Source organism: Budorcas taxicolor, chromosome 15 (genome assembly GCF_023091745.1).
Source record: "Budorcas taxicolor isolate Tak-1 chromosome 15, Takin1.1, whole genome shotgun sequence".
NCBI lineage: Eukaryota > Metazoa > Chordata > Mammalia > Artiodactyla > Bovidae > Budorcas > Budorcas taxicolor.
In genome coordinates, this window is record NC_068924.1 from 74894009 (window position 1) to 74920377 (window position 26369).

At 40.1% G+C, this 26369-nt stretch overlaps 1 protein-coding gene across 1 annotated transcript in view; it reads left to right on the forward strand.

Moving 5' to 3' along the window:
* Positions 1 to 26369, forward strand: part of CSTPP1 (centriolar satellite-associated tubulin polyglutamylase complex regulator 1) — a 208576-nt gene that overhangs the window by 83183 nt on the left and 99024 nt on the right. The window contains exon 3 of the mRNA XM_052652233.1: positions 8147 to 8277. Coding sequence (XP_052508193.1) covers positions 8147 to 8277 — 131 coding nt within the window. The remainder of the gene's footprint in view (positions 1 to 8146; positions 8278 to 26369) is intronic.

Here is a 26369-nt window from a genome sequence, read left to right on the forward strand (position 1 = left end):
GGTTCCGCTCTTGCAGAGATTACTGCTCTCATCCAACACAAGGGCAGCTCAGGTCTCACAGGTTGGTTCACCAGGGACTGAAGATCGATTAGTCCCTGTTGAATTTCTTCCTCAATTGGGGATTTTTTCGCTTGTTTGTTTAGAAGCCAGTGATCTCAGATACTCTACTCCTAATTTAGCTGCGAATGAGAAGATGAGGAGGATGGTGGACACCCGCCTGCAGCACGGTGGATTTCCATTTTCTATGCTGCTGACACTTACATCTTCCTGCCCAACAGAGAAGAGGCCCTGCAGCCAGTTCACCTGATGCATGAACTGGGCAGAACCTATTCCACATGTACTGTACAGTAAAGATACACTTGGTCGGATTTCCCTATGGACACAGAATCATATTGTTCATTAATTTTTTTCCTGTTGTGAGTATACTGTATATTGAACAATAGATTATAACAGCCCAGGAGAGAGTTAGAAGTTTTTAGAAATTCTGCAGTCAACTTTTGTGCAGAAATTTCTTTGTAGCATTATGTGAAAGAAATTGGTGTGAGACAACTTCTGCTCAAGTGTGTTGTCAAAACTGCAATGTAGACCAAGCTGACATGCTTCAATGACTTCTCTCATAAGTTGGCATTGCAAAATTCTAGAGCAGGAAGCAATGGAAAGAAAACATTTAAGGGCTTTAGGCTTCATCTGAATTTCATAAGGCGGGAAAGAACAAACACAGGCATAGTTAGTTCAGGGGACCAAATCACACCACGGGAATATATCTTTAGTGTTTGGCGACTTTTTGCAGAACAGAACTCCAGTCTGTTAGTCTTGCCAATTTGATAGTGGGAAATAGGCCACAAAAGGTTTCTTCTCTATTCCCTCTATAGGGAATATATTTTTTCCTTCTGCTTCCAGAAACAGTAAAGGGTTACTTTAAATCATGATTCTTTCTAAAGTATTTTGGATCTCTGATCTTATTTATTTTTGGTGTGGCCAGTTTGTGCTGCATAATTGGGTGTGATCTGTTCTCATAGATTGCTTCTTTGATAGATCTGTTTAGGATTTCTTGCAAATAAAACTCATCTCAAAACAGCAAACGGCAGTTCCAATTCTAACAGAAGATCATATACTCTAATGAGCTAGCCTGATTTTAGAGAGAAAAAAAAGGAGATCAGTGACTGGCCTAAGAAGACGAAACTGTTGCAATCCAGTTTAACTGTGTAGGTCAAGACTCATTGGCCATTTTCATTTTGAGTAAGAGCAAAGAGTATCTGGAAGATGTGAAGTATTGTAGAAGCTTTGAACTTTTGCCTCTTGGCACATTGAACATGAGGTGGAATATTTTAATTTGGTCCTTTTGCTCTTTACTGTTTCTTTATATAGAATGTGAATGGCTATGTATATAAATCTACTATGACTACATTTATATTTAAATCTTTCTTTGGTAGTCCTTGAGTTACTGACTACTTAATCAAAGTAACTTAAATCAGTTCTAACCTTTTGCTTTTTAATATTCAAAATTAAGGTATTTATGTGAAATTGATATCATAAATGAATCCTTAGAACTTCTTTAGTTTTTCTGGAGAAAACAGATACCACTTAATAGAAGTCTGTTGACTTTTTTCTGTATAAACAACTTTTTGTTATTAATTGAGAAAATGAAATTGTATCAAAACTATTTAACATACTTACAAATGTCTGGTTATAAAGGTCATTAATTTTAAACAGCTTCTGCTGTATTTTTTGATATGTTACTCTAGAATTAATTAAATAGTAACCAAATAAAATGGTACAACTGAAATTTAATTTATTTCCTTGTTAAAATCAATTTTAGACATTTGTCCTCAGATAATTTCATTTTAATAAATTTGCTTTATACCTTTTAGGATTAAAAATTATTCACAAAGATCCAGAGAGTTCCTGAACTTTTTATTCATGACATCTTAAAAAGAAATCATCAGATTTGGACAAAAGAACACCCATATTATGCTAACTTTAGCATAAGAAAGAATAGGAAATAAAAATATATACATCTACCTATTCTTTAGTATAGAAAACAGACTTGTAAATGTAGATGAAATGCTGTAATTAGGCAGAAAATCACCATTCGGCAAAACCATCATAATTTGTATTGCTTCTGGCAAGAATTGTCATTAGATGCTGAAAGTAGTAAATGAAGGTTTGAAGAGTCACAGTATATTTCCCACAAGACTTACTCATTACAAAGGATGAGTTCACCACTCTACAGTGGGTGAACCTGGCAGACACTGCTTTCCCTAAATAATCTAAGTTAATATCACCAGTAATTAGATTAACCCACAGCAAGTGCCTCTTGATATGATGCGCTAGGAAAACCCGGCGTCACTTCTGTGATAATCCTCCCAAAAGAGTATAACCTGGACCTAGTAGTGAGGAAACAGCAGACGAACCCCAACTGGAGGAAAACCTGTGCTCTTAAACTGTCAGTGTCATGAAATACAAAGACCCAGGAACTGTTTCCAATTAAAGGAGACTAAAAAGTCATGACAGCTGAATGCAATGTTTTGTCTTAAATTCTCTTTTCCTGTAAAGGAGACATTATTGAAACAGTTGGTGAAATCTTAATAAGGTCTGTAGAGTAGATAAAGTATTATATGAGGTTTATTATGTAAAATAAGGTGTCATATCAATGGTATTGTATTGTTCATTGTATTATTGTTACATAAGAAAACTACCCATTTTTTAGGAAATATATAATGTGTTTAGGGGTAAAGGAACATCATGTCCACAAGTTACTCTTGACTAGCTCTGAAATATGTGTATATGTATATGTATGCATGCATGTGTGGGTGTGGTAGAGACTGAGAAAGGAAGAACGGTGTAGTGAAAGCGAATGTGGTAAAATATTCACATTCAGGTAACCGAGGTGAGGGGTATGCAGGAATCCCTTGTGCTATTCTTGTCACTTTCCTGTAAATTTGAAATTATTTCACAGTAGAAAAACATGAAACCTCAAGGGAATAAAACTAAAAACTTACAGAAAATGAAAGAATTTACTCAGTGAAGTTTAAATAATGGTTTTGGAGAACTCCATTTGAGGCAGGCATCTGGTATACTTTTGCATGCCCTTTTAAGATTATTTTTAGGAACTTTTGTGTTTGATTTTACAGGTAAGCTTGAGGACCTTTTTTTTTTTTTCAAAATTTGTGATCCAATTTTATTTATTTATTAATTTTTCTTAAAGTATAGGTGACCTACAATATTGTATTACTTTCATATGTACAGCATAATAATTCAATATTTTTATAGAGTATACTTCATACAAAGTTATTATAAAATATTGACTATATTCCCTGTGCTGTACATTACATCCTTGTAACTTATTTACTTTATACCTCGTAGTTATACATCTGAATCCTATCCATTTATTTTACCCCCCCCCCCACCTCTCTCCCCTGTGCTGCTGCCGCTGCTGCTAAGTCGCTTCAGTCGTGTCCGACTCTGCGTGACCCCATAGACGGCAGCCCACCAGGCTCCCCCGTCCCTGGGATTCTCCAGGCAAGAACACTGGAGTGGGTTGCCATTTCCTTCTCCAATGCATGAAAGTGAAAAGTGAAAGTGAAGTCTCTCAGTCGTGTCTGACTCTTCGCAACCCCATGGACTTCAGCCTACCAGGCTCCTCTGTCCATGGGATTTTCCAGTCAAGAGTACTGGAGTGGGGTGCCATTGCCTTCTCTGCCTCTCCCCTCTAGTAACCACTGATTGTTCCCAAGATTCATGACTATTAAAGAACATTTCAGTTTAGTTAAATACAGTGACAAATTAATGAGAATGTGCATTTTTATGCAGGTAGAAAACGTGTTTTGGATTAATTAACTCAAAATTCACCAAGGACCTAAACTTAAGAGCTAAAACCATGAAACTCTTAGAAGAAAACAATCCAATATCATCCTGACATTGAATTTGGCAATGGTTTCAAGGCTATGACACCAAAAACACAGAGAACAAAAGAAAAAAATAGATAAATCAGACTTCATCAAAATTAAAAGCTTTTATACATCAAAGATACTATCAAGAAAGTAAGAAGACAACCTACAGAAAGAGGGAACATATTTGCAGCTCACATATCTAATAAGGGATTCATATCCAGATTATGTAAAGATCTCTTACAACTCAACAACAATAAAAAATAAACAAGACAATTCAAAAAAAAAAAAAAAAGGACAAAGAGCTTAAACAACCGTTTCTCCAAAGAAGATATACAGATGGCTAATAAGCACATGAAAAGATGTTCAACATCATTAGGCATTAGGGAAGTGCAAATCAATACCAGAGCGAGATACCACTTTACACCTGCTAAGAGGGTGATTAAAAAAAGAGGTGGTAGTATCACTGATGTTGATAAAAATATGGAGAAACTGAAACTCTTGTGCACTGCTGGTAAGGGTGTAAAATGGTGCTAGCGTTGTGGAAAACAGTTTGGTGGTTTCTCCAAACATTAAACATAGAACTACTCTTTGAGGCAGACTTCTTGGCATAGATGCAAAAGAATGGAAAGCAGGGACATGAACAGATACTTATACACCCAAGTTCATAGCCACATTTTCCACAGCAGTCAAAAGGTAGAAACAACCCAAGTGTCCATTGACAAATGAGTGGACAGACAAAATGTGGTATATACCTGCGGTAGAATACTATTCAGCCTTAAAATGGAGTGAAATTTGATGTCCCCCACAACATGGATGGACCTTGAAAACACACTTAGTGAAAGATCCAGAAACAGAAGGACAAGTATGATTTCATTTAAATGAGGCTCCTAAAATAGGCCAATTCATAGAGACAGAATGTTGAATAGAGGCTACCAGAATCTAGGAGAAGAATAGAAGCAGGAAGTCAGTTTTTTAAATGGATATAAAGTTTTAATTAGGGATGATGAAAAAATTTGGGGTATAGAGAGTGACGATGGTTACACAGGATTGTGAATATGCTTAATGCTACTGAATTGTACACTTTACAATGTTTAAAATGAGAAGTATTATCAGTGGTTAAAATGATAAATATTAATATTTTTATCTTACCATAATAAAAAAGTTTTTCAATTTAAAAAAGGTAGAATTCAAATTCTAGAAAATAATACCCAAAGATTAGAAGAGTGCTAATAAGTGTACTTTTTGGCCCTAGTTTTGATAAAGATGATTAATTCTATATTTAAAAAATGTTCAGCTAAATATGTATATTAAATTTAAGAGAAATACTAAAAGATTACAGATTCTGTCATAGCTTCCAAACTAATGGGATGGGTGATGTTTTTTAAAAACTTGACTAGCACACCAAAAAGTAGGAAAAGAGGTGGGGAAAGTCAAAGAAAAACAGTTCACAGAAAAGACAAAGTAAGATGGCAGAGATTAATCAAATATTTATTTTAAAAACTCACCAAAATACATAGAATGTAAAATGGGTAAAAAAACAAAATCCGAGTATTTACCTTCTTAAAATTAGCGAAAAGATTGAAATTGAGAGCATGGAAAAAATATGCCTGGCAAATACCAATCAGAAAAAAATGCTAGTATTGCAGAATTACAACACTAATATCAGACCAAAGTCCTGGGCTTTTAAAAAGATTGTAGAAAATAAATAAATAAAAAGATCTAGAATGTTGACTTTCAGTATCACTAGTGTGGCTGGCTACAAACATAAATCCTGATGCTTTCTTCCTGGTATCATTCATCTATTTTTTTCTTATCTTTCTTAAGCCATATCTACTACTTGTTAGGTAATGCAATGGAGACAAAGATGAGTACAAACTAATTGATTACTGTATAGAATGTAATGGAGGATATAAATCCAGTCACTTTAAAACAAGGCAGCAAATTGTGAGTATCATCAAGAGAGTTGTAAGTGATGTATGATGGGAACTGGCTGTGGTGGTGGAATCAGGAAAAGACTTCATGCACATGGTATTTGAGATGGTCCTAAAAGATTGGATAGAATTTAAGAGGTGGGGGTGGTAGGAAAAAGATATTTCAGGTTGAAGAAAAACAGTGAAGTTTGGAGTAATTGGGTGTTTTCTGCTTTTTCTTTACAGCCATCTTATCTAAAAGAATTTCACTGGCTGTGTTAAGGTTGTCTGTTAACTCCTTAGGTAGTGATTATGATCTCCATACTGATCAGCTGCCTCGCTAATTCCTGCTTCTTTTTATTTTTAATTAAATGTGAGTTTTATTGGTATGAATTATCTAAAGATGGTAGTGTAAACACGATTCTAAATCTTTTTATATTCAGTATTATCTGACTTGCCCTGTTGTATAAAATTCCTATTTTATAAGTTCTTGTGTATATTTCTATTCATCTGTAAATGAGGCTCAGCTAGATTCTTCAATGCGTAAATTACTCCCTAGTTTTAAAAAAGCTATTTTTTAAAAGCTACATGAAGAATAGAATTTCACTAGTATTAATTCCATTTTAGCCTAGACCATGACCTAGACACCAGCTTGTCTCCCTTGAGGGGTGTGCAGTATACTTTGGGACTAATTCTTTGCTGGGTAGCTTCATAAATTTAGGCTAAAATGTTGTCATTTGCTAGACTCCATTTGCTGGAAATGTGGCCTACTCCATTTACCTGTAACAGCTCATTTGCTTTATTTTTCATTTTCCTTTACTCAAGACAACAGCACTGCAAACTGCATAATTAGGTTAACACTTTCGTTGCTTTTTAAAAATCTCTCTTCTAATTCTTTGCCAGATGTTGTCCTCATACTTCCTCATAGTATCTTAGAAGTAAGAGTTCTAGGCTCGTTTTCCATAGGGAAAGAAGGGCATGTAATTTTCTTTTTCATACAGTGTTGTTAATATTAACAGAAAGAGGCTAATTTTATCCCAAGTGATAATATGCTCCATGTTAAAGACAGATTAGACACTTCCCTCTAAACTTGGTCAGGGAAAAGGAAAATGGATTAGATGGCTCCTGATATTTTTTTCCTGTTCAGTACGGAGACTCGGAATATTTTCCCCCTTTAAATAAACAAATGAAAAGTGGCATTTGGAATCCCACTATCCCTCTACTGCTTGCCATCTTCATCTAATGTCTGCTTCTCTACAAAGATTAACATATTTTCCACTCATGATTTATTTGTCAGGGACTTTAGGAGTTTTCTGGAACCAGAAGTCTGTCTTTGGTAGTGATGATTACTGGATAATTGCCTATTCTTTGGTGGATTTTCCATTTTTAGATTACGCCAGGCTCTACAGCCTTTATTTCTTTGGCAGAAGAACCCAAAGGCAATGGAGTGTATTTTTTCCCCTTCCCCAGCCCAGCTTAAACAATGACTCACTTGGGCCCTGGGGCTTTGCTTCATACTCCCATTCAGGGGCCACTTTCTACCCTTGTTTTCCTTATTTGCCTTTAGTGTCTGTCTGGAACTCTTTATATCTTTGGCATGTGGACTTTCCTCTAAGGTTATTGTCAGAGGTATACAACACCACCTCCAAACTGGAACAGACAATCCAGTTGTGTTTCCATAAGCCATGTTGTTCTTAAAGCACCTAATATAGGTCAGTTATGTAGCCGCTCAGTCGTGTCCCACTCTTTTGCAACCCCATAGGCTGTAACCCGCCAGGCTCCTCTGTCCATGGGATTTCCCAGGCAAGAATAGTGGAGTGGATTGCCGTTTCTTTCTCCAGATAGAGGCCAGAGAGAAGATAAAAAGAATGTCTTTAGTTCAGTTCAGTTCAGTTCAGTCGCTCAGTCGTGTCCGACTCTGCGACCCCATGAATCGCAGCACGTCAGGCCAGGAAACTTAACTTCAAATGGGGTAGAGGGAGACGTGTTCTCCAAAAGGATATGAGTGCCAGCATCATCCCGCTAAAGACAAAGATTTCCCTCTATATGAGATGTTCCAACAACTGATTAAAGCTTCCTTAGTGTGTGTACACAAACGCAAACACACACACACACATATGAGGTAGCGTTCAGAGGAATCGGACTCCAAGAGTTTCCAAAGAGATATAGTTATGTGGAGAGAATTCCTCATAGAGCGACTCGGTCTAAGCTGTAGTCCAGAGTTTTGTTGGAGAAAAGATTTTTCTCCAGGCAGTTGTTCTATATCTTCTTGACGTTTTATTCTAATTCCAGTCTTCTGTAGCTATCCGTCCAGTGATGATTTCTTGCTTTTTCTCTTTGCAGTTTTAACAGTGTATGTCAGGGAACTCATATTCTTTTCCGGGAATTCAGCTTCATCCAAGCCACCCCTCACAACAGGGCATCATTCCTACGGGCCTTCTGGAGATGCTTCCGAACAGTAGGCAAAAATGGTGGTAAGTCTCCCTGAACTCTTCTCTAGCCTTCCTTTACCCCTCTAAACTCCTTTCTCTTTGCTCAGCATAAATTCTGGTTTAGTGTGTGCTCTTCAAGGCTCTCGGAGCACGCTCCTTTTAAGGAGCTATCTGTCTGTGTCAGAGACACTGCCGTCAGCAATACTATCACCACCACTGGCGCTACTTGTTAAGATCCAAGTGTAGCTTTATGTGCAGTAATTCATTTAATCTTCACAGCGTCTCTCTCTGGTAGATACTGTAATTCCTATTTTACAACAAATGAAACTTAAGATCAATTTGCATGTTGTTGGTTCTGCCTCTTTGGATTATAACCCAAGGAAAATATTAAGAAAAATGCTGATTGAAAATGTCTTATATTGATTGAGACCTTTGGTGAGGTGAAGTGTGAAAGACCCTTGGTGAGAGCTTCTTTTTTAAAAATGACACTAGATTAGATTCTTACATTTAGACTACTAAAATAGATTTAATTACACTTTTCAGATCTAGACTATATCAAAACCTTTGTTCACATCTGTTTTCAAGGATCTGTTTTTATTCCTATTTTCATATTATGTGCTTTCCCAAATAAGTATTGAATGCCTTTAAGACAGTTTCTATAGGAATGCTAACTTAAAGTAGAGAGGAAGGCCAAAACGATTTCCTCATTCATTCAACAAGTATTTCTGGTAAACTTGCCATGTGCCCGGCTCTGGGGTTATAGTAAGTAAATAGGTATGCTCCCTGCTTTTATTGAATTTGCAAGATTTCCTACCCTGATCTAGTTGATGTTATTGCTATTTTATATATAGACACTGAAACTTTTTTGCTATAACTGTTTCTGCCTGTTTTCTTATTAGATCATGTCACTATCCTAAGAAATAGATAAGGTAGATATTATTGTGCCCATTTTATAAAGTGTGAAATTGTGTAACTTGCAAAAGGATTTCACAGTAGCAAAGATAGAAATAGAACTCAGATTTACTGGTACTCTATTTCTACTGGTACTCTTTGCGACCCCATGGACAGTAGCCTGCACCAGGCTTCTCCATCCATGGGATTTTCTAGGCAAGAGTACTGGAATGGGTTGCCATTTCCTTCTCCAGAGAATCTTCCCGACCCAGGGATCGAACCCAGGCCTCCCACAGTGATAGACAGACGCTTTACCGTCTAAACCACCAGGGGACCTCTATTTCTACTACTGACATGTAACTCCAGAGATCATCCATCTCAATTACACTCTCATGCCAGTGTCCTGAGAATAGCATCATCTTCTTTACAAATGACCAGTAGGCAGAAATCAATGTGAATGAAATTCTAAGTGAACTAGCTCAGAAACACTATCTCATTGATCTCCACATAAGCTGGGAGCTATGAGTGTATCGGTGAATTTTGTACTATTTCATCTTTCCTATCTTTCCAGAACCTATCTTTCCTAATCCTTTCTCTGTCCCTTAACTAGTCAGCAAATATATATTGAACACTCACTATATTGAAGAATGGTGCATATAGCTAGAGTTGGTTTGTGAAATAGCACAGGAAGATAACTATGGAAAACAGTCCTCAGATATCCTTAATTCTTCTCATGATTTATGGATCCATGGAGCAGTGGGCTATAAACAGGTGTTCTTTTCTTTATCTTTTTTATGTGTGTGCATGCTCAGTTGCTTCAGTCGTGTCCAACTCTTTGGGACCCCAGAGACTGTAGCCTACCAGGCTCCTCTGTCCATGGGATTCTCCAGGCAAGAATACTGGAATGGGTTGCCAGTTCCTCCTCTAGGGGATCTTCTTGACCCAGGGATCAAACCCAAATCTCCAGCATTGCAGGCAGATTCATTTACCCCTGAGCCACCAAGAAATTTGGAGAAGGAAATGGCAACCCACTCCAGTATTCTTCCCTAGAGAATCTCAGGGACAGAGGAGCCTGGTGGGCTGCCGTCTATGGGGTCGCACAGAGTCGGACACAACTGAAGCGACCTAGCAGCAGCAGCAGCATCAAGGAATGATTCATTCAGTGCTGAAAAGAAGCGACCCCAGATTCTCCTTAATTCTCCTGTGCTACCAAAAGGACCTAGATTTTATGCTGGATATTTATTGTCATGCTTCTTAATCAGTCTCTGATTTCTTAAACACCAAAGACAGCATTTATGTCAGGTCTTTGGTTAAATAGTTTTAATATATTCTCAGTTTCTTCCAGGAAACCGTAGAACATCAGTCTGTCCCAAAATGTGTCAGTCCCCAGTTTTCAATCCAGAATGAGCAAAAACACTCAGAGGCGTGGTTCCAAAGGGAAGTATTTGTTAAGCCCCATTTTTTCAATTAGAATGCCAAGTGCCAGACGCCTACTCAATGGAGCTGCTATTATATTGTTCTCCTGCAGATAACTTCCTTAGAACATCAAGTACATATTTTAGCATCATTGAGAGGAAACTAACTCTTCCGGGAGGTAGCAAGAGAAGCGCAGAGTTCCAGCCTCACATATCTAAAAGTGAAGCCACCTGTAGAAAAGTAAGGACCTGACCCCTTCTGGCAAGAAAAGTTTCATCCCAGGTTTTAGCAAGTCCGGAGATGCAGTGTCCTTCCTGCATGACTGAGTACTGAATGGTGCTCATTTCCCTCTGTTTGGATGTCAAATAACCTCGTGAAAACTGTAGTGAATCTCTTGCTATCTAGACAACTTTAGACTCTTGGAAGCAAAAAGATCTACTCAAATGTAATGAGCCTTTAACATTCGACTTCTCACTTCGGTATTTCTTTCAATACAGAAAGATTAATCTAAATTTTCCACGTCTGGCAAAGACTGAAATTCCCCTGAAGTAAACCTTTACTTCTATTTAGGGATATTGGCTCAAAGAGCTTTTGTCCACAGTTGATTTTCACAGTTTATGAGAATTTAGTTTTGAGCTCTGTGCTTTTACCAAGGAATATATATGTTTTATTTAATAAAATAATGATGCTAAAGGAAGTGTCCTCCTGCTATAAACATCTAGAAAATCAGACAAAATGTCTGTAACAACTGTTTCAGACACTGGACCAACAATCAGTGTGGAACTGTGGTCTCTGAGAGACAGTTGCCAAGTGCCAGCACTGGGAGATCATGAGGGTCTTACTGAGTTGAGGAGACGAGGGCTGGGGTTTAGGGAGGCCGCGGCGGCCAGTATTCGCAGGGCCAGGCACTGGAGAGGAGTACGTTGCTCACTTAGCTCCAGAGAACTGCAAGGAGGTATTCGAGTCTTTGGCCACAAACTGTGCACATGTGTGGGCTGGAAAAAGACCGACCAGAAAACAGTAGGCAAGGCGATTCCTGGCGTGTTCACAAGGCTAGTTCAGAGTTCTACCAGTTGGAGTGGAGAAACCTCAACCCACACAGGGCATTGGACTGAGTCCTCAGCCACTTAAGTAAGCATCAGGCTGATCTGCAAGTAACTGCACACCAAAACAAAATTCAATACTCCTTAAAGGAATTCAACAAAATCCAGCACTCTGCAACATAAAATTCACAAAGTCTGGCATCCAACTAAAAAGTACAGGAAGCAGGAAAATATGACGCATAACCGGGAGAAAAAATAAATCAGTAGAAACACAGGCTCAGAAATAACAGAGATGGGGGACTAGCTACCTAGGACCTTTAAACAGTTAAGTCATACAGATGTACTCAAGTACATAAAGGAAAACATGAGTATGATTAGGAGATAAATGAAAGATATTAGGAAGATCTAAATGGAATTTCTAGACATATAAAATACAGTATCAGAAATAAAAATATTGATAATAATAATGGTTAATATTTATTAAGTAGATTTATTTCATTTTTTAATCCTGTGTATTGGGTAGATACTTTCATTATCTCCTCTGCACAGAAAACGAAGCTGAGATTTTTGAAATTTAAATAACTGGTCTAGGTCACACACCTAAAAGTGTGTGATCGAGGAATGCCGAAGAAGCCAGAGAAAACTGACTACAGACAGTATTGTGTTTTTAATGTAAACGTGTTCTCTACTGGAGGGCGTGTAAGATGCTGGAAATACAGATAAGTAAATGGCAATGCTTGCCCTCAAGGAGCTCGCGTTCCGGGGGAAGACACGGAGTAGGTTAGAAGTAGTCCCCATGCAGCGTGACTGCTCAGTGAAGTCTGTAAGAGTCAGCGGCTGCACAGGGGAGAAATAGTCCTTCCTGCAGAGGCTAGAGAAGCTGCAGACGCTTCCTGCAGAAGCTGGAGAAGTTGTAAAGAAGTAAGGAGAATGAGGCTGGATCTTGGAATAGTAGAAGGCTGTTGAGCAAAGGAGTACATTCTAAACAGAAAACTCTTGCAGTTTTGCAACTATAACACAAAACACCATGGTTCCTTTGGGAAATGGTGAGAAGTACTATGTGGCAACAGAAAATGATGCTGAATGCTTATTGTGCCAGCCACTGAACAGAAATTCTGTTCACGTATTCATTTATTTCATTCACACAACCAACTTGAGTTGGTGTGATTATTATCCCATTTCTCCTGAAGAAACTGAGAGAAGGTAAGTGACTTGCACAGGCTATACGGTTTATAAGTAGCACAGCTCATATTCACACTTAAGTCTTCACAAAGGCCACATTTTTTTGTATTGAATTGTAGTTGATTTACAGTGTTGCCTTAATTTCTGATGTACAGCAAAGTGATTCAGTTATACATATATACATACTGTTTTCCATTATGTTTCTTTTATCTTTGTTACAAGATATTGAATATAGTTCCCTGTTCTATACAATAGGATCTTGTTTATCGGTTTTATGTATAGTTGTTTATACCTACTAGTCCCAAACTTCTAATTTATCCCTCTCCCACTCCCTTTCCCCTTTGGTAACCAGAAGTTTGTTTTCTGTGTCTGTGAGTCTGTTTCATAAATAAGTTCGTTTGTGTCTGATTTGAGATTCCACATATAAGCGATATCATATGGGATTTGCTTTTCCCTTTTCTGGCTGACTTCCCTCACTATGATCATCTCTAGGTCCATCCATGTTCCTGCCACTGGCATAATGTCATTCACCAAGGCCACATTCTTAACAACTCTGTTAGACTGAACATGTGCTACCCCCAGTATCAAAGGGCTCTGTGTCCTCTGAAATGCATGCTTTCTCCTAAACATGGTAGGACTCTATCGATTCGTGTGATATTTTCACTTCTGACACTGGCACAAGCATGGCAAACAGAATGGAAGGTAGATGGTGAGGCTGAAGCCAGAGACCAGGAAGGAGATGGTTGTAATCAAACGGGAAGTGGCTGTGGAGATGAGAAGTTATTTCAGGAGTTGGTTTGACAGGACTTGCAGATGTATTGTGAGGGTAGGGTATGGGAGAGAAGAGGCGAAGATGAATGCCAGAAGCTGAAATTTTTCCAATTTCATCCCTCCTCTCCTTTTTTCCTTTCATTTTCCCTTTCACCTTTTAGGTTTTACTCTGGATTTGCTGAGGTTTATGTCTTCATTGTCTAGGTGTATTTATTCACTAAAATTATGTGTGGCAGGCTACAGTCCCTGGAGTCACAAAAGACAAAACTTAGCGACTGAACAATGATCAGCGGTGCCTGGGATTAGACAGAAATTCTTGCTCTCATGGAGTGTGTGGTATGATAATCAGAGATTGAAAGTGAACGTGAAAGTCGCTCAGTTGTGTCCGACTCTTTGTGATGCCATGGACTATATATATAGTCCATGGAATTCTCCAGGCCACAGTACCAGAGTGGGTAGGTAGCCTTTCCTTTCTCCAGGGGATCTTCCCAACCCAGGGATCGAACCCAGGTCTCCCGCATTGCAGGTGGATTCTTGACCGCCTGAGCCACAAGGGAAGCCCAATCAGAGATTGGAGGGGACAAAAAAAATCCCTGCTTTTATAAAGGAGTTCACATTCCCAGAATCGGGGGATTGCAGTAGGTCTTGATGACCGTATGATAAAAACCTGTTACTTTTCCCCTAAAATATTGAATGGTATGGTGGGTTTAGTGATCTCAAGTGAACACACAGATGTTTCAGGCTGAGATGAAGCTTTTGGTCTGACTTCTCTGTGTAATTGCATCAAACTTCCACTTGATTCTGCTTGTCACTAATCCTCATCCTCACCACTAAAGAGCCATTCTGTGAGGATTAACGGTGCTTACTGCAGGAGAGGGGTGGCTGTCTTGTTTGAAATATTAAAGAGCATTTGCTGCTTTTGTAATTTTGTAAACAAACACAAAGTGAAGTGTGACCTCTTCACTCTGAGCTCTCCCCTCGCCCATTCTCTCCCCTTGCTCCCACCAGTTTCTTCACCTCTCGTCATTTTCCCCAGGAGCCCGAGACGGCCAGGAAATAATTTCTTCAACCTCAAGTTCCTGTTTCCTAGCTCCCATTTTACTTATTTCTTCTCTGTTCCTAACTTCCTCTCCTTTTCTCATTTTTACTTCCTTCAGAATCTTTTCTCCAGAGAGAACGCTGGTGTCGCCTGGAATCTGTCCCCTCTCTCCCTCCAGTGCCTCTCATCTGTTCCTCTATTTGCTTTCCCCTCTTGGCTGTTCTGGTCATCTGGGGCCGTCACTCTCGGCACAGAAGCATTTCTGGAATGCTTCTGTCACCAACTCCTCTCCCACCCAAGCCTCCCCAGCCCGCTTAGGTCGCTGACCTCTCTTTATCCTTTTAGGTCTTAGTTTAAAGGTCAGCTCCTTAAAGGGGGCTTCTCTGTGACCCTTCCTCATCTGAATTAGATGACTTCATTACTCTTTTCAAATCATCCTGTAATTTTTTAGTCATCATGTATTATCGCTTCTGACTAAATATTTTTTTGCATGATCCTTTACTTAATGTACATTTCTCTTATTGTAACCTTTATGAGGCTATTCCTGACACCTAGCATATGTAAGTGATTTGTTATTTAACATGAAGGTTCACCATTTCCCGGTCACTAGACAGAGGATAGAGTATTGAATGCTTTACATTATCACCCCTTTTATTAGGGGGTAGGGTCGGCTTCAAATATCTGCTTTTCATATCTAACTTTTCAATATTGTGTAGGAGATGATTTAAAATAATAGTACCTGCTACTTATTGACCATCTGATATATGCCACACACTAAAACATCATGTTCGAAGTGCCCCAGCAGCAACTGAACCCTTTCAAAGCTATACTGTAGTATAATGTCTTTTGTTTATTTATTCTTGACCATGCTGGATCTTGGTTGCTGTGCGCAGGTTTTCTCTAGCCGCAGAGAGCAGGGGCTACTCTCTAGTTGTGATGCTGGGGCTTCTCACTGGGGTGGCTTCTCTCGTTGCAGAGCATGGGCTCTGGGTGCCCGGGCTTCAGTAGTTTCCCCGCGTGGCTCAGTAGTTGCGGCGCGTGAGCTCAGTAGTTGCGGCGCGTGGGCTCAGTAGTTGCTGCCCCCAGGCTCCAGAGCACAGGCTCAGGAGTTGCGGCGCGTGGGCTCAGTAGTTGCGGCACGTGGGCTCAGTAGTTGCGCGTGGGCTCAGTAGTTGCAGCGCGTGGCTCAGTAGTTGCGGCGCGTGGCTCAGTAGTTGCTGCCCCCAGGCTCCAGAGCACAGGCTCAGGAGTTCCGGCTTGCCTGCTCCGTGGTATGTGGGTTCTTCCTGGACCAGGGATTGAACCGGTGTCTCCTGCATTGGCAGTCAGATTCTTCATCACCGAGCCACCAGGGAAGTACAAAAACTTAAAAGAATATTCAGCACCCACTGGTGCTTTTAAACAAGGATTAAAAAGATTTATGTCATGAACTGTAAGCCAGCTTTAAACGTTGGTGAGGGTCTGGTTGGCGATACTTCCTTCCCTTCTTTTGTATTCTGGTCCAGCCTTTATGCTTTGAAAGAGATCACAAACTAGTGGTCAGCTGACTATACGTGCTTTGGCCTGCAGGTATGTTTTCTTTGGTCTGCTGTGCTAAAAAAACATGTATTTTTAATTAGATGCCAACATTTAACAAAAAAGTCTCGATTCAGTTTCACTTAAGAATGCAAAGTCCTTCCAACACTGCAGCCACATTCCAACAGAGAGACGGTTCGCCAGGGCGGAGGTACAGCTGCTCTCTTTAGACAGGGCATGTGGCCTCAGATTTACCACCATCCCCAGCTGCCTGGCTTCACCCGCTTAGGTTTCCTGCCTGGCCTCTGTAGGCATTTGAATTTGCTATCATTGCTAGAACTTCTTGGTCCCTTTATAATCACTTGAAAGGTAAAGTTACACTCTTAATTCAGAACACGGAGTTAGGATCCTATTCCTCAGCTAGATTCTTTCTCTTTTCTCCTTGTTGTCATGATGTCTCTCAAAAAATTTCATAATTAGAAGGGCCCTTAGAAGTCCTCTCATCTTGAAACTAAGTCTAGGGGGGTTTAATATTCTCTTTTTTATAGTAAAATATGCACAACATAAAATTTGCTATTCTAACCACTTTTAAAATTGAGAAATCTTCTTTTGAAAATTTACCATTTTAAGTCACAGTTCCGTGGTATTAACTATATTCACATTGTTATAAAACTATTACCAGCATCCAGCTCCTTGTCTGCATCTTCCCAAAATGAAACATTTTACCCATTAAAACATAATTCTCCGTTCTGCCCTTCTCCAGCCACTGATAATCATTGTTTTACTCTCTGTCTGTGTGTGTGTGACTATTCTAGGTACCACATATTAGTGAAATCATACAATGTTTGTCTCTTTGTGTCTGACTTATTCCACTAAGTGTGACTTTTCCCAGTTCATCTATGTTGTAGTGAGTATCAGAATTTCACTCCTTCCTGTGGCTGAATAATATTCCACTGTGTAGAGTTCATGTTTTTTCCTTCATCTGTCGGTAGCCACTTGGGTTGTTTCCACCTTTTGGCTATTGTGAATAATGTGCAGCACAACCGAAAAAGCAAAAGGTAGTGATAGTAAATTTTTGTGTCAAAGCTAATTTTCTTGCCTAATTGGTGAGTAATCACTTTGGAGAACTCAATGAACAATTTTCTCAGCTAGTTTAAAAACTGTATTGTTTGGAGAAAAATAAATGTATCTTATAACATCTCATACGAGTTGTCCAATAGTGTTATTTCGTAAAAGATCAGATACTTCAGGGGCTGCTGTGGACTAAATTGTGTCCCCCCAGATTGATATGTTGAAGCCCTAAGCCCCAATATGACTGTGTTTGGAGGTAGGGGCTGTCAGGATGTCATTAAGATTCAGTGAGGTCATTAGGGTAGGGCTCTTCTCCAGTAGGGTTAGCATGCTTGTAGGAAGAGACGGCTGAGAGCCAGGCCTCTCTCCCCCATCTAAGGAACAGTGAGAAAATGGCCTTTTACAACCAAGGACTGATTCCTCACTAGAACTGACCCTGCTGGCTCCTCGGTCTTGGACTTCTAGTCTCCTCAACTGTGAGAATAAAAATTTCTGTTGTTTAAGTCACCCACTCTATGGTATTTTGTTACAGCAGCCTGAGCAGACTAATATGGAAGCTATCTTTCTACTCACAATTTTTAGACAGAAAAATTAATTTTATTTTGCATGTTGAAGCCAAATCCTGTTTTGATTCATCACTAATGTTTTATCTCATTACAACCACTAATGAGGTTGTAAGTATATTAGTCTTGTAAATGTAAATTGTGCTATTCAGTTTATTTAAAATATTAGTAAGATTTCCAAGTTGATAAACTTTAATGGATATACATAAGGCAGAAATAGGAGTAATTTTTTATTTTATTTGACTATTATTTCAACAACTTATATCAGTCAGAAAACTTCAGTGCAAAAGAATAAATTCCAGTATCACTACTGATGCATCTACAGATAACTCTGAAAGGTCTAATTTAAAAGCCTCATCCTAATAAAATTAATAGTAAGTATCAATTTGTACATTATCCAATAGAGTTTTGAAAACTGCCTGCATGATGTTAACTGCTAGTGCTTATCTACACAGCATCCGATGACCCTGTAGGGCCTGTGTTTCCTATGATCCACTATGCTATAAGTTTTTTTCTGATCCTGCTTTTCCAGTCCCGATACAAAAATGACAACATCTATCGCACTTTATTTGTTAGCATGTTAACATTTAAAGACTTCTGTTTTATAGTTATCAAGCTATGTTGTTGTTTTTGTTAAGTCGCTTCAGTCGTGTCTGACTCTATGCGACCCCATAGATGGCAGCCCACCAGGCTCCCCCGTCCCTGGGATTCTCCAGGCAAGAACACTGGAGTGGGGTGCCATTTCCTTCTCTAATGCGTGAAAGCGAAAAGTGAAAGTGAAGTCGCTCAGTCGTGTCCGACTCTTCGCAGCCCCATGGACTGCAGCCCACCAGGCTTCTCCGTCCATGGGATTTTCCAGGGGAGAGCACTGGAGTGCGGTGCCGTCGCCTTCTCCATCAAGCCATGTTATGGGATAATAGATCTACTTCGTTTGGTTCCGTGACCGCATCATATAGGAACAAGGAGAGGGTGGTAACATCTGTACTCTCAACCGGTGGAACTGAAGATTTTATGTAATCATAGCCTTTATACTAATGTAGTCCTGGGTTGAAAAGAAAAGGAAAAGACCAGAGCAGATGAAAAGCTTCCCCCTCAGTGGCACGTCTACCAGTGTGCCATCTACACATACGTTTATGGAGAAGCTCCAGGGGGAGTTAACCTGAGAGTGCAGGTTGGTGGAGCCATATCTAAAAATTTGCTACTAACCTATTCAGTGTACATCTTGTTTTTCTTATAAATTTTAAAGAAAGGCATATTTTTTAACAAGATAAGTATTAATATTAAACATCTGTAGAACCTTACAAGTGTCTCTGTAAAAGCTCTAGTCTCCTGGTTTAAGTCTCCTGCTTCCATGGCTGACTCATGTCAATGTGTGGCAAAAACCACTAGCCTCCAATTAAAATAAATAAATTAATTTTTTTAAGAAAAATAAATAAATAAATAAAAACTGCTGGCGCGCATCCCCTATCACACAGGTATAAATTGAAGCCTCAAGTCTCCCAGTCTTCTGACTCTCACCAAGTGATCTTGCCATTAGCATCAAGTTCTCTCTCCCTGGTGCTTAATGAACACATATATATTTCATGTCATTCAGTCTCTGAGGTCAGTGTATAACTTCCTAGCCCAGAATGTGATCAAATGAGTTAAGGTTTAAGAGTGCATCGCAATTATATGTGATTTTCTATCTTCTTTCATTGCCTTAACAGATGGAGGAAAGTTTCTTTAAGTTCCATTTTGCCTGTCTTCAAGAGAAAAAAGTTATTCCATCTTTTATTTGAAATTAAAAAATCATGATTCTTGTTACTGAGGGAAGTATGGTACTTGTGTTACTGCATATTTCATGCTTTGAAGGACATAAGCAGAATTTGCAAGTTCTTTGAGAATACAACTAAAGGTTTTGTTTTGTTTTGTTTTAATTAGGCTAAAAAGTGAGACTTTACCATGGGATGTTATTAAACCCATTCTCTACAGCAGATATACCCCAAAACCAAATGGAACCTCTGAGGCTTCTGAAATCTCTTGCTCTCATGATTCAGTTAGAAACAAAAGTAAATGACTAAATCAAAGTTTACACACTGTGAGTCAAAGCAAAGCCACCTTAGGTTAAAGATGTCAGTTTAATAAAGCATACTCAAATTCGGTTGTTTTGGTGGGTTTTAAGCTGGAAGTGTATAAAAGCAAGTGTAAGTAGTGTTGAAAATTTAATCTTTTCCAGTTTTATTTTGCTTGGCATAACCTGTTCTTCCTTCCCACTGCCGCCACCTGACCCTAATTTAGAGCCCTAACTAACCACATCGGAGAGGTTGTCAAACAGACAGATTCCTTGATCCCGTCTCCAACCTACTGAATCAGAGTCAGCAGGGGAGGGACCTGGGAATTTATTTTTTAACAAGCATTTCAGGTGATTCTTAAAATCACTCAAGTGTGCGAAGTATTGAATAATTTCTTAACTTTTTTTCCTTTTGCTCCAGTCCTTGCTCTACATCAGCAATTTTTAAGCCGGGTTGCATGTCAAGTTCACCAAGGGAGTTTTTAAAAACTGCTGGTGCCCAGGCCCCATCCCAGAGTGATTTAATCAGAATCTTATGGTTTGGGACCTATGCTTTTTTTTTTTTTTTTTTTGAAATAAGTAAAAGAAATTTTATTGCAGTGCAGCATTTAGAGAAAAGTGCAAAATAATAAATGTACAGCTTAATGGAGTTCTTAAACACAAACATACTCAAGTGATGTCCCTCCAGATAAAGACAGAGGACATTGCCAGCACCCCAGCGGTCTCTCCCAGGTCCCCCTCGTCATGAATCCCCTCTAGGTCACTGCTAGTCTGACATTTATCACCATAAACCAGACGTGTCTGATCTTGAACTTTAAGTAGCGAGAATCATAGAACACAGAACGCTGTTCAGGGTCTGGCTTCTTTTGCTCAACATCATACTTCCGATTTGCTGTTGGATTTAGCTGCAGTTTGTTCTTTTTTATTGGTGTACAGAATTCCGTTTTATTTAAACCACAGTTTTTTTTAATCCCTTCTGCAGTTTGGTGGCATTTGGGTTGTTTTCAGTTTCATGCTAGTACAGTGTGACTCTAAACATACTTCTGTATGTCTCTTGGTACCCAGATTTCTGTTAGGTATGTACTTAGGAATGGAATTGTTGGGAATGTGTCTGTTCAGCTTCAGCACATATTCCCAGGTTTCCAAAATGATTGTACCATTTTCCACATTTTACTGTAGCTTGTGAAGAGTTCCTGTTGCTCTGGAACTTTTAGTGGGGCCCATGTGTTTTCAAAGCTCTGCAGGTGATCGTGATACACGCTGAAGCTTGAGAACTACTGCGAGACCTTGTATAAATACAGCCCTCTAAAGCACAGCCCTGGAAATCTGAATCCCATTACATTACATCCAGACCAGATCTAACCTTTCCACCCAGCACCTTCCTACTCACAGCTGACGCTCACCACACGCGGCCATTCACTTTCCCCCAAACACTCCTTACGCTTTTCCCAGCACACCTTCGTTTTTTCTTTTCTGTTTGGGCAGAACTTTCTTGCAAGTCTGTCACATTCCTGCACATCTTCAAGCAAACCCAGCTCAAGTCATGCATCTTTTAAAAGTCTTCGTGATTCCCACATCCTCCCCTCCTTGCAGGCCTTCCCTGGAGGCTCAGTGGTAAAGAATCCGCTTGCCGATGCAGGAGATGCAGGTTCGATCCCTGGGTCGGAAAGATCCCCTGGAGAAGGAAATGGCAACCAACTCCAGTATTCTCGCTGGAGAATCCCATGGACAGAGGAGCCTGGCGGGCTACAGTCCATGGGGTCGCAAAGAGTCAGACACAACTTAGCAACTAAACAAAAACAACCCCTCCTTGCCCTCACTTCTCTCCACATGTGAACTCTCTTACGACACTTGTTCTATCATATTTATATTTAGTTATTAGCAAACATAGTCTCTTTCGTAAGACATCACATGGGTTAAATTAAATCAATTTTTATGTCTTCCTGCCTCTCACTCCAGCTCGTAAATCTGTAATGTCAAGCTTCATATGATGCCCTCAAGAGAAGACTTTAAGTTGGGTACAGCTCTGTAACCACAGTTAAGTTACTTTTTCCAGGCCTTAGTTTTCTCATCTATAAAATGGAGCATATACTACTTCACCGTTGTGAAAACCAAATGAGATAACGGACTAAAGCCCTTATTAATCTTGGCACATAGTAACTGGTTCATCAGTGCCCGTTGTCTGTGTCATGCGGTGAGCATCATTGTTAGTTTCCTTCAGGGTAGAGACAGCATGGTTTATCTCTGAAGCTCCATGCAGTGCCTTTGCTTGTTGTGGGTGCTCAGTACAGGCTGGGAGAATAAATTAATGAGTGTCTGCTGGATGGGTGCGTGGGCCAGGCTTATTTATAGTCCCTTTCCAGTAAGCCCATCTTGGAAGAAGTCAAATTTCAATTTAACCATCGGAGATAGACAGAAAGTAGGATTTTTACTAAAAACTTTAAAAACTACATTAAAAAGGCCAAATCCCCAGTTTAACCATACAACAGCTGCTCTCCTTCTGCTGCCAGGAAATAGGGGAAACCCTCCAAGAGCTATTTGCTGTTTGTTTGTTCATCTTCTGATAAACATGCCGTGACTTGGGGAAAGCACACACTTCGCCTGCAGGCATGCGTGGGTCTGGGAAGTTGCAAGTAGCAGCAAAGAGGAAGAAATCCCCCACTCTGTGGGAGAGGTTCCTGCAGGGACTCAGCTAAAGCCTTTTGCCGCTTTGCTGAGTTATTTACCAAGATGAAGGGACTGGGTGTGGCTGGCCTGCGAGTCCTCCTGGGAAGTCACTTTAAGAATCTCTTTAATTTCCTCACCCTTCATCTTTGTTCTCTGGCTCTGCTGCAAGGGCGCAGGCAGTCGCACCCACTTGGCCGTGGTTCCCAGCACACTGAATTCTTTGGAGCTGGCTGTTGCAGCCAAGGATTCCCTGCCCTGCTCTTTCCCCCTTGCCCTGATTTGAAAAACAGTTTGGGAAATTCTCATCTGGCATGGAGATTGATGAGAAGAAACCCCGTGGGCTGTGTGCTCTTTTTCTAGATACACAGGACCAAGAAGGGTCTTTGGAGCTTTAAATTGTCCTTTCTCAAAAATCCAGTGTTGATAGACTACATGTGAACAAGTTATACAAAGTAGGGTTTGCCATCGCCGCTCTCATTTAAAGGGATTTTATTGCTAAGAGGCTGTATAAGTGAGGCAGAAGCGATACCAGAGAGCATTTATCACCATCTATGTCCCTTGCAGAAGGAATATAAGAATATACTTAACTAATTGAAACCTCATGAAAGATGTGTAACAAACCATATGAAGATTGATGGGTAAGTCCACGAAAATGTTAACCAGGTGTCTAATATCTTATAAAATATGAACAAATAAATGACTTTAACCAAGTTATAATCAAAATGGGTCTGATGACAAAAGAATTAGCAACTTGAAAAATATATAATCCCAGTGTCCAAAACCTTATTTGTCATGTAAGTTGGCCAATAATTCCTTGGAAGCATGTTTCTGTTTTTAAAATAAAATTAACTTCAGGAAGCAGTGATAGACAAGGAAGTAATACAATTTTAGGAAGACTCTGAAAATCTACAGTTATTGTCTCAGGTGGCAGAACAGCAGAATGGTATAATACCATTTATATATATTTTATGTCTGTATGTATTTATATACATACAAAAATGTTTGAAAAGAGGTGTACCTAGACAGCATATTTAAAAGCAGAGACATTACTTTGCCAACAAAGGTCTGTCTAGTCAAGGCTATGGTTTTTCCAGTGATCATGTATGGGTATGAGAGTCGGACTGTGAAGAAAGCTGAGCGCCGAAGAATTGATGCTTTTGAACTGTGGTGTTGGAGAAGACTCTTGAGAGTCCCTTGGACTGCAAGGAGATCCAACCAGTCCATTCTAAAGGAGATCAGTCCTGGATGTTCATTGGAAGGAATGATGCTGAAGCTGAAACTCCAGTACTTTGGCCACCTCATGCGAAGGGTTGACTCATTGGAGAAGGCTCTGATCCTGGGAGGGATTGGGGGCAGGAGGAGAAGGGGACGGCAGAGGATGAGATGCCTGGATGGCATCACGGACTCAATGGACGTGAGTCTGAGTGAACTCCGGGAGTTGGTGATGGACAGGGAGGCCTGGCATGCTGCGATTCATGGGGTCGCAAAGAGTCAGACACGACTAAGCGACTGAACTGAACTTACCAAAATGTTATTACTGGTTTTCTTTCAGTGCTAGGATTTTACTTTTTTTTTCCCCACACATTTTTATATTGAGTTTTTATAATGACTATGTAACATTTTTATAATCACAGTAAAAATAAAGCTATTTGGGGGACTTCCCTGGCAGTCCAGCAGCTAAGACCCCACACTTCCACTACAGGGAGCGCAGGTTTGAGCCCTGGTCAGGGAACTAGGATCCCGCCAGTCTCATGGTGTGGCCGAAACAAACAAACAACAAATACAATACCTGAAACACAATCAACATTAGCTATCATCGTTAAAAAAGTAAAGCTAGTTTTGTTTTGAAAAAAGATTTTATTTCACCATCTGCCGTGGGCCCACAGAGGTACTAGGAGTTGTGGGGATTAGAAAAGAAGGCTGTGGCCTAGCCACCAAGATGTTCACATGCTAGTCGGGAAGACTTCTAAGGGGTGGTGTGGTAGAGAGTGATCAGGCGTCAGGACATGCGGTTCAAAGAAGTGCTGGAGGCTACCAGGAAGAGCAGAGGTCGTGTGGAAGTTTTTACTGGAAAGAGGAGGTTCGAGTTGGACCTTGAAAGATGGACAGGATTTGACCAGGAGGAGGGCAGGCGGACATTTTAGGCAGCTTGAGCACTGAAGCAATAATAATGGTATTTGACAAGACAGTGGGGAGCCAGTTTATCTAGAGTAGTAAGCAAACATAATTTGAGGTAGAGAAGTTTGCTTTCTTGCCAAGTTTATTCTATATCTTTATTTTGATACGTTGAAAATTATATTTTTGTATACTTGAGCATTTTAAAAAAGGATATCTTAGGAAAATAAACACAACTATCCCGAATATTGACTCTAAAGTGACATAAAAATTAAGACTGCTGTGAACATTTCATTATCTTTAGTGTATTGAGAATGAAAGCCTTCAGTACACGTGCTCTCTAATGCTGTCATTTTAATCCATATTTCAATTCAGTCAGTGGCTTTTTGTACAGATTTTTAATTCGTGATTAATATGTTCCTACACTCTTGTACTAAAAGTCAAAAAGTAGAGTATGAAGTATGAGGGCCAAAACAAAAACAAAATTTTACTTAAAAAGAGACATCAAAGTACACTGCTGGTGGGAATGTAAATTGATACAGCCACTATGGGAAACAAGTATGGCAATTCCTATAAAAACTAGGAATAAAACCACCATATGATCCAGCAGTACCACTTTTAGACACATACCCTGAAGAAAGCAAAACTGAAAAAGACACATGCACTCCAGTGTTCATTGCAGCACTCTTTACGATAGCCAAGACACGGCAGCAACCTCGATGTCCATCGACAGATGAGTGGATAAGGAAGCTGTGATACATGCACACAATGGAATACTACTCAGCCATAAAAAGGAGCACATTTGAGTCCGTTCTAATGAGGTGGGAAACTAGAGCCTACTATACAGAGTGAAGTAAATCTGAAAGAGAAAGACAAATACTGTGTATTAATGCGTATATATGGAATCTAAAAGGATGGTACTGATGGACCTGTTTGCAGAGCAGCGGTGGAGACACAGACTGTGGAGGAGGGTGGAGGAGAAGAGAGAAAGGGTGAGATAGATGGAGAGAGTAGCATGGACGCATATGCGCTAACGCATGTAAATAGAGAGCCAGTGGGAATTTGCAGTGAGCTCACTGGGGCTCTGTAACAACCTAGAGAGGTGGGAATGGGCAGGAGCTAGGAGGAAGGTTCGAGAGGGAGGGAGTACACCTACGGTTGATTCATGTTGATGATGTATAACAGAAATCAAACCAATATTGTAAAGCAATCATCAGTCAAAAATAAATCTTAAATAAATAATAAAAAGACATTAAGGGACTTTCCTGGCGGTACAGTGAATAGGAATCCGTCTGCCAATGCAGGGGATACGGGTTTGATCCCTGGTCCAGGAAAATTCCACATGCCTCGGAGCAACTAACCCTGTACACCACAACTACTGAGCCCAACTCCAGAGCTCCCAAGCTGCAGCTGCTGAAGCCACGTGCCCAAGGGCCTGCGCAATGCAACAAGAGAAGCTGCCGCCATGGGGAGCCCACACTCCACAGTGAAGAGTAGCCCCCACTCATCGCAACCAGAGAAAACCCATGCAACGGTGAAGACCCAGTTCAGTTCAGTTGCTCAGTCGTGTCCGACTCTTTGTGACCCCATGAATCGCAGCACGCCAGGCCTCCCTGTCCATCACCAACTCCCAGAGTTCACTCAAACTCATGTCCATCGAGTCGGTGATGCCATCCAGCCATCTCATCCTCTGTCGTCCCCTTCTCCTCCTGCCCCCAATCCTTCCCAGCATCAGGGTCTCTTCCAATGAGGTGGCCAAAGTATTAGAGTTTCAGCTTCAGCATCAGTCCTTCCAATGAACACCCAGGACT